The 11715-nt window shown below is 36.1% G+C and overlaps 1 protein-coding gene across 1 annotated transcript; it reads right to left on the minus strand.

Annotated features, from left to right (window-relative positions):
* Positions 1–3465: 3465 nt before the first annotated feature.
* Positions 3466–5487, minus strand: LOC120123186. Its single transcript, XM_039142132.1, has 5 exons — positions 5207–5487; positions 4360–4961; positions 4174–4220; positions 3623–4022; positions 3466–3485 (listed from the first exon to the last, which is right to left on the minus strand). The coding sequence occupies exons 1-5, from the start codon at positions 5485–5487 to the stop codon at positions 3466–3468; spliced, it is 1350 nt and encodes a 449-aa protein (XP_038998063.1).
* Positions 5488–11715: the final 6228 nt, after the last annotated feature.

An 11715-nucleotide genomic window follows, 5' to 3' on the forward strand; every position in this document is an offset into this window, starting at 1 on the left:
CCAAGAAAATAATGCTCTTCGCATTTCAATATTCCAGGTCCATGTCCCGTCGGACATAACTCCGAAATCTGCTACCTTCTCATTCTTACGAACATCAATGCTAAACAAATGAGGAAAGCTAGCTTGAGAGATCTAACTTCAGTCCACCACTCCTCCCAAAACTTAATCGATAAACCATCACCTATAACACTCTTTAGATTCTCGAAAACCACACATTCCATCGATCTTATTGGGCTAGTACTGTTTTTTCATATCCACGACACTTTGATGTTTCGAGTCAGGTTATATACCAAGGAATGTTTCTCACACTCATATTTAGCATTCACAACTTTTCTCCAAAGACCCTCCAACTCACTCCCAAATCTCCAAACCCATTTTTTCAACAACGCCCGATTCTCGCACCTCAAATCAACCACTCCCAAACCCCCACTTGCTTTGGCAAACAGACTTGGTCTCATTTGACCCAATGGATTGCCCTACCCTCTTTTGCGCCCCAAATAAAATTGGCAATCATTTTATTTAGCTTATTTACCACACCCGCAGGCATAAGGAACAAAGATAAGTAGTAAACTGGAAGGTTGACCAAGATTGAATTCACCAGTGTTATTCTCCTAGTGAAAGATAGCATTTTTCTTTTTTACCCATCAAGCCTCGACTTCAATTTCTCCAACACAGGATTCTAAATCACCATAGAGTTCCTAACATGCCCCAGCGGTAGTTCGAGGTAGTGTGTCAGAAAAGAATCCATGCTACACTTAGCCGCATCAGCCAACAATTTTGTTTGCTCCACATCAACTCTAATACCATATAAATTCATTTTACTCAAGTTTAGCTTGAGACCAGAAGAAAGCTCAAAAACTCAAAATCACCTGTTAAGGTTTTGAATCATGTCACTATTAGCTTCGGAGAATACTATTATATCGTTCGCAAATTGGATATGGGACACTCTAAGGCCTGACTTCCCTACTGGAACACCCAGAAATAGTCCAATCTCCTATGCTTTTCGCGACAGACCGCTAAGAGCCTCACCCACCACCAAGTTAAACAGCATCGGCGACAATTAACACCCATGCTAGAGGCTTCTTTCAATTTTGAAGCTTTTAGAGGGATATCCATTCACTACAATCGAGATAGACGATTTCGAGATACACAATCTTATCCAATTAAGCCACCGAGGACCAAAACCCATGTGTAGTAAAACCAGATCCAAAAACTTCCAATCCACCGAGTCGTAAGCTTTTTTGAAATCGACTTTCAAGCATACAACTACTCTTTTTCTTCTTCTAATGTCATCTATAATTTCATTTGCTATCAAAGAATAATATGTTATTTGTTTTCTAGCCACAAAAGCAAATTGATTCTCACCCATCACTTCTTTTAAACACCTTGTTAGTCTTCTAGAAAGCACCCTAGCAATAATCTTATATAAGCTTCCGACAAGGGAAATTGGTCTGTAATCGACTAATTCTTCTAGAATCAACTTCTTCGGATCAAGGTTATAAACGATCGGTTTATACTCTTTACACACAGCCTCCCATTAAAGAACTCAGATAACATAACCATAATAGCTTTTTTAATGTTTGGCCCTTTGTTTTTTGAAAAAATCAATATTAAAACCATCTGAACCAGGAGCTCGTGAACCATCCGTCAAAATAATTGCAGCCCACACCTTTTCGATGGCGAAAAGGCCCTCTAGGTCCTTCCTTGATGTAACACTAAGCTTTTAGACTTGAATGTCAAAATCCCCAACTGGCAGAGTATTACACTCATTATTGCTTCCTTAAACTGCTTTGAAAAAGCTTCAGCAATTAATTTATTCTCCTTAATCTCTACTCCTTTCACTCGAACAGAGGATATAGAATTTGATTGACCCCTACTAGCAACCATCAAATGGAAATTTTTTGTGTTTTCTCCGTCCTCCTTAAACCATCTAAGTCGGTGTTTCTAGAGCCACTCCCGCTCTTCCCTACGATATCTCATCCACAACTTGGCTTTCAATACACATATCTCCTCTAGTGTAGCAGCCAAGTGATTTGATGAAAAAACTGACGCCTCAAGAGCCTCAATATTTTCTTCTAAAGTTGCAATCATGTTTGGATCATGTTTAAAAGACTCTACAACCCAATTTTTGGCCACTTTCTTTACACTTTTCAGCATGTTAATAATCCCCTATGATAAATGACTATCATATACTGACCGTAACATCCCAAACACCAGGTTAGTGATCAAATTGTAAAATTTTAGAATTTAGTGACTAAATTAGATAAATTAAAAAGTTCAAGGACTTAAGTGAAATATCTTTGTGTAGGACTAAATAATAAAGAAGGATGAATGAAAGGGCAAAATGGTCATTTGAAAAATAAATGAATTAAAAATTTATCATAGGTATTTTATAAACACGTGGAGCCAAAGAGAAGAGGAGAAAAAGATTTCCAGAGAACTCTTCATCTTTCTTCCTCCTTCAGCCGTGAACCCCATTTAACAAGATATCGAACATAAGCAAGTTCCGGAACAATCGGAGAGTTAAGATCGATTGAGAGAGAAAACAAGTTATAGGAGTTGATTGAACTAAGTGAGGCTAAGGTGAGTGCATACTATATTAGATAGTGTTTTATGGAAATAAGACTTGTGATAAGTCTATTTCCTACGTTGATTTCATGGTTCTATAGTTATAAGCATCTATATGTCATGATTATTATGAGTATATGCATAAGTGGTATATGTTTATATGTTATGATATATGTTATGTGATCTATGTGAACATAAGAGAACAAAACATAAGCTACATGATACAATATAAGTAGTTTTATTCACATACGATATATGTTATGAGATAGGACCTATGAGATTACATGAGAAATTATATGAGTTATATGAGTACATGCATATTTGATGATTTGGTTGACTATGTGAACATGTGGAACATATAAGTTGTAAAGCCCATGTTATGTGATATGAGAGCTGTGTGTATAATTGGCATGCCAAGAGTCGAGGGTTCTACGAGGTTATTCGAGACATATATGTGGTCCTTCGAGATAATTTTATATGGAACTCAGTGCAAATTTATACGAGATATGGTGACAACATTTGTGCACAACCTCAATGCACTCACATACCTCATGTTTTCAGTAATATACATGGGCTAATAAAAGATATAATATGAAATAATATTGAATAATGTGATAGGTTACGATTATTAAATGCATGTCCATGTATGTTCGTGTTAAGTAGATACAAAGTTATCAAAGGCTCAAGGCGCATCGAGGCGCAAAGTGTCCTGGAGCCTTGAGGCGCGAGGCGCATGAAAGGCGCGGGATTCACGAAGGCGAGGCGTATGATATCCAAAAAATTGTAACACATGTATATATTAATGCAATCAAACTCAAATATCATAGATACCCAATATTAGGCTTCAATAGAGTTTATTCTCAAATTCAAAATACCAACCTAACGTCATAAAAGTTATCAACAAGCATAATCAAGTACTAAGTTTAACAAAAACATTCAACATGCAAAAACAAAACATCAAATAAAGTCACTGATAATCATCATCAAACATCAAACTAATCCTCATCATCATCGTCAAGTGGTATGTCATCATCTTCCTCCTCATTCGTCTCACAATCCCCAATGTCTTCTTCTTCAGTGTCACTCTCCTCTAGCATAACAACTTCATCATCATCTTCATCTACAAGGTGTGGTCTAGATTTTTCCTTTCCTTTCGAGCTTGAACTAGCAACTTTCTTTCTTCTAGTATTATGGTCACGCTCATAAGCTCCGGAAGCTATACCAACATCCTTCCATGTCAAATCGTCATCATCAAACACATAATCTTCATTTTCTTCTTCATCCTCATCCATTCTACCAAGCAACCATTCGTTACTTTCATCAATGTCATCCAAAGAGATTGGATCAATGACATCACGATGATTATAACGCCGCTTTAACGCTCGATTATATTTCACATAGACTAAATTATTGAGCTGAGTTTGCGCAAGTCGGTTTCTTCTTTTGTTATGAAGCTGCCAAATTATAACAGAATAATCAAGAGTCAAAAAAATTACTTATGATGTTTTTTAAATGATATTTGAGTTACTTATGAGGCTAAAAATACTCCAATTTCGCTCACAACCACTTGCACTACACGTAAGGCTGAGGACTTTGATGGCAAACTTTTTTTAATTTCGGTGCATCATTGCCAAAATAAGCCCACCACTCGGCTGTAAATATATATTTTAGAACAAGTTTTAGAACAAGAAAAAATTAAATTTGATTTATATTATTTTATATATGTATAAAGAAAGTAACCTGGTGACTTTGCTTCTCTTTGACGTATGCATATTGCCATCCTAAATATACCTTCGGCGTTCCTATAAAGTGACAATTGGTCCTCTATTTTACCTTGATCAACAACACTCGGCACTAATCTCTCAATGCATTTAAGCAACCCGATCATCACCTCCTTATCCTCTTGAATTTGGGGATTTAAGTTGAATAACTGAGGATTCAAATAACACCCGGCAGCGTGTAATGGTTGATGGAGTTGACATTCCCACCTTTTGTCAATAATTGCAAACACATCTTTGTACTTGTCCTCTACATTATTAAAGGAGTTTGCAATTGCTTCTTTTGCCCTATCCATGACCTCATATACATAGCCTATGGCCGGCCTTTTTTCACCATCAACTAACCTAAGCACTTTTATGAGAGGACCCATCATCTTAAGGATATACACAATTGTACTCCAAAAGGTAGGCATCAAAACAATGGATGCGACTCTTTTACCGCTATGCTCTTTTGAGTATTTACTCTTCCTCCATTCATCAGAAGTAAACATCTTTCTAAGGTTTGCCTTTTGAACTTGTATTGAACGAAGAGTGATGTAAGCGGTGGAAATCTGGTTATCGCGGGTCTCACCAACTCTCTTTTCCCGGTAAACTTCCTCATCATGTTTACAACACCTGTACGGCTATATATAAACCCGTTTAAGGCCATTGCTCTCTTCAACGTGACACGAACTTTCGAAATCTTTCTTATGTCTTCAAGCATCAAATCAAGACAATGAGCAGCACATGGAGTCTAGTATAAATGTGGACGTTTCACCATCAATAAACGTCCTATAAAGACATAAAAATTAAAATAGTATAAAACTTCAAGTCTTATATAATTATATAAATATATACAAATATAATAATTTAATGTGGACGTTTCATCACCTGCTGCTACATATGCAGAAGCATTGTCGGTTACCACCTGAACGACATTTTTCTCACCAACCTCCTCAACCATATCATCAAGCATAATAAACAATTGTTCGGTATTCTTCACAATGTCCGAAGCATCAATTGATTTGATAAAAACTGACCCTTTTGGAGAATTGACTAAAAAGTTGATAATGTCTTTGTGTGCAACCGAGTCTCTCCATCCATCTGACATGATTGAGCAACCATATTTAGCCCAATGCTCGTGATGTACTTGTTTCACCATCTCATCGGTTGCCTTAACCGCTTTAGTTAAAAAAGGAACTCAGATTTCGTGGTACGTAGGAGGTTTGAAACCCGTCCCACATTGTGCCACCGCTTCCATTGCTACTTTAAAACTATCATAATTTGCTGCATTAAACGCCAATCCAGCATCAAAGAACCAGTTTGACAACTCCATACATGCTTTCTCCCGTAGTTGTTTTTTACATGCTTCATTGATGCTTGGTTGCTTCATTTTCCCATCTTTTCTGTTTTTCACAACTTGTTCGGGTGGTGGGGTGAAAAACATATCAATTGGTCCTTTAATGCCCTTTTGCTTCTTTGATGCTTTACTAGTACTATTACCACTTTTGCGAACACATGTACCAATTTCATCATCCTCGTCATCCCCAAAGTTATCTACATCATCAAAATCATATAAAACTTCCGCTTCTTTTTTATTTTGACACTTTTTCTCCATGTATTCTCTAATCTCCTCGCGTACATGAGCTGGACATTTTAGACATCTTGTACTATTTCGGTATGCACCCACTATATGTTGTTTAGCCCTATAAATACCTCCGGAAGTGTTTTTGTCACAAAACATACATTTTACTTTACCTTTTTCCATGTCAATGCAATACTTCCAAGCTATATCTTGCTTTGAAGAAGTTGATGACTGATTTTCAGAAGTCATAAAGTCAAATCAGATTTTCCAAAAGCAAAATATTGATGATTAACAGCTGCAATATTGTCCCAGAAGCCAGAAAAATGAAAAAAGAAAATTAAATAAGAGAAACTGTGATTATCAAGAACAGACACATACGCAAACGAATAACTGCATACTTAAAAAAGGAAACAAAAACAAGAACAGACACATACGAAATTACGAATAACTGTATACTTAGAAAAGAAAAGAAAAAAAACAAGAACAAACACATACACACGAATTGTGGTGATTATCAAGAGAATTTGATTCAGAAAAACAAAATTCTTTCAACACAGATGGTTAACAGTATAAATCGAAAGATCAATCGAAGAACAGAATCACTTACGGGAAGAATTGAATGTATGAATCAATTAATCGAATTGTTGCTACTTTCTTGTTCAACGTCGCAGTCTACAGTCGAAGAAAAGGAGGAAGCGAATGATCGATAGATTAGTATGTATGGATTAGAAGGCCGATTGACAGTAGATTGAGGGTTTTAAATAAGAAAGGAGAAGGAAAAATAAGAAAATGAGACTCTTACGTGTAGTTAGAGCCTCAAAAGAAAAATCAAATTCAAATAATAATAAAATATTTTCTTTAAAAAAAATAAAAATGAAGATAAGATATGATAGGATAAGTTTATTTTAAAATTTAATATTAAAATTTGTGTTCTGTAAAATATTATTATTTAAATTAGTATAATGTAAATTTCAGAATAATTAAATTAGATTTCAAAATAAATAAATTTAATTATTTTAGTAAAATTCGAATAATTTAAGTATACATACTCACAAAACTTTTAAATCATAGATTTATATCCTTCACTTAGTTATTAATCAGTAAGTTAATTAAACATTCTTTTTAATCTATGCTAATACATAGAAGTATTATTTCTTTCCGAGTTTCATCAGTTAATCGCAATGCATTCCTATTATAGGTTTGCTTAATTTTTAGACTGTCACAAATTTTGATGAGCGGAAAAGAAAATATCAAATACTGATAGATAAATAAACTTAGGTGAAGAAAGGACCAAAAACGATTACAAAGCTTATCTGTTTGAAACAACATAACGAAAATGGTCGTTCATTTTTGCAGACCATGTATGCATAGAAGAGAAGGCCCTGTAGTAATAATTACAAGGTTTTAAGCCCACATCGCGCCTCAATTGCGCCTCGACTGAGCCTCGCGCCTCAGAGCATCGATGCGCCTCGCTGCGCCTAGGCTACGTGCCTCGCTTCAGTGTTGAAAAAGCCCCGTCCAGTGAGCCTCTGCGCTTTTGCGCCTCAGGCGCGCTTTTTACAACTATGAGTAGATAGATGATGATTGTCATTATACTTTAATATTATTGAATTGTATGTTCATGACTTAAGTATTGCATTATTGTATTATGCCTCACTAAGTCTGTGACTTGGCGTGTGAGTGTTTCACACATAGGTACCAAGAAGCAAGAAGATCAGAGTTAGGCGCTATCAAGGCAACATATCTTTTAAAGAAGATCAAATCAGAAGTGATTCAAACAATGTCATTTTGTTATATTAATTATGTTGGCATGTAATTAAAGTTTCAATCACATATGCTCTGATCGATTTTGTAAATATTTTTTATTATACCATGTAAATCATTTCACTTTTATTTTAATGAAAGTTTAAATTTAATTTCAACAATTTTGTAAGAGTAAACGTTTTGAAAAGTCAATGTGACATCACAGATTCGTATTCAGGTCGGATATGAATTGAGGGTGTTACATGGACTTAATCTTGTCCACATAACCTTCGTCATCAGCCCAGTGTGAGAACCACTTGAATGGGCGATGAGCATCCCTTAATACTATCAGGTTGTGGTCGGATAAGCTTTGTTGTAGCGCAAACTGAATCACTGATATGAAGCAAATCAAGATTTCTGAGGAAATAAGAAACCTGTCAAGTATTACTGCTGAAATCGAACTACCCCCTCTGAACCACGTGAAACCGCTACCCGACACTTGAACATCGATAACTTCTCTATTGTGTACAAATCCATCGAAACCACCCCAAATCTCTCAGCCTCTAATTTTACCACGTTGAAATATCTCCTAATGATAACTGGCAGCCCCAAGCTTTCAATAAAATTATTTAGCAAGCCAAAGAATTATTCTCATTCTTTAACTTTTTCCCCTTTCCCCAATCCTCTAATATTCCATGTTAAAATCGCACAATTCATAATTAACTAACACAAATACACTGACACAAATTTAAGCATACATGATTATCAAACTGGTTAGAGTCCTGGTCGATGGTTTCCTCATATTCCAGCAACTTATCCACCACTACGTCTTCACTTACAGTGAAAGCTACACCCAATCTTCTTCCTATTTCCACCGTGAGCCTCGCCTCGCCTCATCAACATCCTCTTGTGCTCGAGAGTGAATATTTATTTGTGCTCGATTCTGGTCAGGTATGGACTCCCAATTTGAGCACACGCCACTGGTCACTCCGATTTGCATGCTCTTCTCAGCCGATGGTCTGAGGTTTTTCTGGTTTTTTATTTTCATCGCTCTATGCTTTCTTGAATCAGATGGTGTACCCAACTCGTTTGAAATCTGTCTCAATGTTATTTTGGACCCACTGGTTCTTGGTCCAACATTTTCCAACTCAATTGGAATACTTACCAGCCTAGACTCATTGAATACTTCTTGGCCAATAAACTGATATGATTTTTTATCAAGACAAGCATTACCGGATCCAATATTTGGTTCCACGGGCCCATAAGACTCACTAGCTGGAAGAACAAGCATTGCATGCCAATTTTCATCACATGGAGAAAAAGACCTATCTTGGCGTGAATTACTCTCGAGGTTAGTTGTCTGCTGTCTATTAGGGACCACAATCTGACACAACACTCCCCTAGGTGTGCTATAGTCATCATGGGTCGTGGCTTCCCTATGCATTGTACCTTCAACCATCTTCGCGGGAATGCCAACAACCTCCCCTTCATAGGCACCCCACCCACCATGAACGGAGAAGAACATCTAAAAATAGCCTGTCACCTTCAAATTCTTCAGTTCTCAGTAAAATTGGATGCACCCTCCATTTCACGAGGACTGAACATCTATGAGGGATCAAGGAAATTTTCTAAACCCACACCAGCACTCTAGCGGATAGCGGTGGCCTACACTGTCGATCATCATTGTCGTTCATCACAAATTCTGGAAAGGATCGTTCAAAGCCATAGCATCAGTCTCTGTCGTTGTTGGATGGTAAATGTCACCGCCATTCCAGGAGCACTGCCACCCTCGTCCGACCAAACCCCTACTGACCACAGTCAGAGAACTATCGCCGTCTGCCGTGGAGAGCTCCACGAAAGCTTCACCAAAAAATTTAAAACCCGAATGTTATTTTCACAATTTTCGGTCAAACCCACCATCTGTGTACCTCACCGATTGTGCCATTGGGTTCATCAGACAGTTTCGATCAAAACCCGACCGAGTTCTTCGCCTTGCCGTAATTCTTTCTTCGGTTATCTTGGTAAGAACTCGGGTTTCTTTCTTAGTTCATTTTGCATTGTTTTGGATGGATTTGTTGACTGATTTGAGTTAATTGTGTTGAAGGAATATTTGGGGGTAATCGACCGACCTCAACAGCCTCCATTACCATTGCACGCGCTGCCCCTATGCGTTGGGCTTCTTTTTCAGCTTGAAGATTCTAGAAATCGAGTCAACTCAGAATAAATCAAATCGAGTTAATTTAGATCGAACTGAGTCAACCCAAACCAATCTAAATCAATTCAAATTAATTTGACCCATTGACTTTAACTCTGACTATTGACTTTGACTGACCGTTGACCTAGAGTTCACTTTGACTTTTGACAGTGACTAAAAAGTTAAAATTTCAAAAAAATCATATTTTATGTTTTTCGACATCCTGAGTCCGAATCTGAAGTTCATTTCGTCAAATTCGAACCCGATAAAGTGTTTTTCAATGGTTTATCTTTCGATTCGAATAATTTTCTCGATTAAGTTTCGTTTATGATGCAATTTGTTTTACCTTGTATTCGAGATACTATGGGACGTCAAAATCAATTTCAAAAGTGATCGAATGAGGTTATAATGGCCAATCGATGTGGCAAGGAAATCCTATTACCTTTTGTATGCTTTATAGTACGCATTAATAGTTGGTAAATGCATGAATGAGTTCGATTGATCTTATGGATGCCGTTAATTGAGGTAAATCTAATATGATTACGATAAGAAGTTAGTGAACTATATAAGACTCGGATGACTCGTGTAAGGAATGAGAATACCAATAAGAAATTATGAAAATACCCTTAAGATGTAAAAATGACATGTATTGACCCTAATAGTGGAATTTCCCTGAGAATCTGTATTTTGACTCGATAAAATTACTGATGCACCTATTAATTCGTTATCTATTTGAAAAATCTTTGATAATCAGTTCTTAACCTTAGAAAAAACATAAGACCTATAATTTCTGATTTCTTGAGCATAGATCAGAAGATTAATTCATCGGAAGTAATACACATAGTGGAATGAAATGAAACAACTGTAAGACACTTAAGCTCTGGAGTGATCTGAAGTGATCATAATACCCTTGAGTATTGAATTGATCAATATGCCTTTGAACCCTATAAGAGACAAAATACCTTGGACTCCAAATTGAATGAAATACCCTCGAGTAGTAAAATAACACAAATACCCTTATAACCAAGAAATAATTGGATGTCATTGGATAATTCTAGAAACACCGATAAACCTAAGTGTTGTACCGTCCCGTAAAGTTTGGAACGCAACCCAAGTACGTCGGTTATTCTAGATACTAATATATTATACAAATAAAATAAATACCATCAGAATACTTGTTCATTTCCTCAAGTTTTGTTCGCAATGATTCTGAATGTGATCAATTCTACTAAAGTTGTCAGTATTAGGAAATGAAAGATTGCAAAGTATCTCAATTCGAATGATTGGCAAGTATCATAATGTTGGATATGATTAGTTCGATTCAACTTGAAACCCTGATAATTCGATATATATCATGAATACTACAAATTATCGTTTACCCTTATTAGGTTAATTTACTAAGAATTCTTTCGACAACCAAAATGTCTAAAATGCCCCTGTGTGCCTAAATAATGGAATTACTACTATTATACTCAAATCCTAAATAGTTATGATATAAAAGTTCCGGAATACCTTCCTGATGAACTTAAATCCTAAATGGCCTAAAATATCAAATTCTAAAATGTCTGATTAGATTCAGTAGTAATCGAATATTTTTAACAGGGATCTTATTTTCAAAATTCGATCAACTTTTACAGTGTTCGTGCTTCCCTTTCTGATAATTATTATGTGTCTCTAGGAAAATAGTTGAATCATCTAGTGTGTTCCTTATGTACATAAACATTTTCTGTGATTTTAAAAGTATGACTCTAATATTTGAAATAAAAACTTGGTCTCTGATCTCTGATTTCTTATCTTTATTTTCTGATATCTAATTTCTGATACTAGACACATCTGGCTTCTGTATATGATATTACTATTTACTGTTT

The sequence above is a fragment of the Hibiscus syriacus genome, unplaced genomic scaffold (genome assembly GCF_006381635.1).
Source record: "Hibiscus syriacus cultivar Baekdansim isolate YM2019G1 unplaced genomic scaffold, ASM638163v2 tig00110391_pilon, whole genome shotgun sequence".
In the NCBI taxonomy this organism is placed as follows: Eukaryota; Viridiplantae; Streptophyta; class Magnoliopsida; order Malvales; family Malvaceae; genus Hibiscus; species Hibiscus syriacus.

Bases quoted from the DNA above. Each gene is read 5' to 3' on its own strand.
- LOC120123186 (XM_039142132.1), bottom strand. From the start codon at position 5,487: ATGGTGAAACAAGTACATCACGAGCATTGGGCTAAATATGGTTGCTCA. The intron at 4,221-4,359 runs GTATATTTAGGA...ATATATTTACAG, and splicing joins ACTTTATAGGAACGCCGAAG to CCGAGTGGTGGGCTTATTTT. The intron at 4,023-4,173 runs GTTTGCCATCAA...ATAATTTGGCAG, and splicing joins ATGCACCGAAATTAAAAAAA to CTTCATAACAAAAGAAGAAA.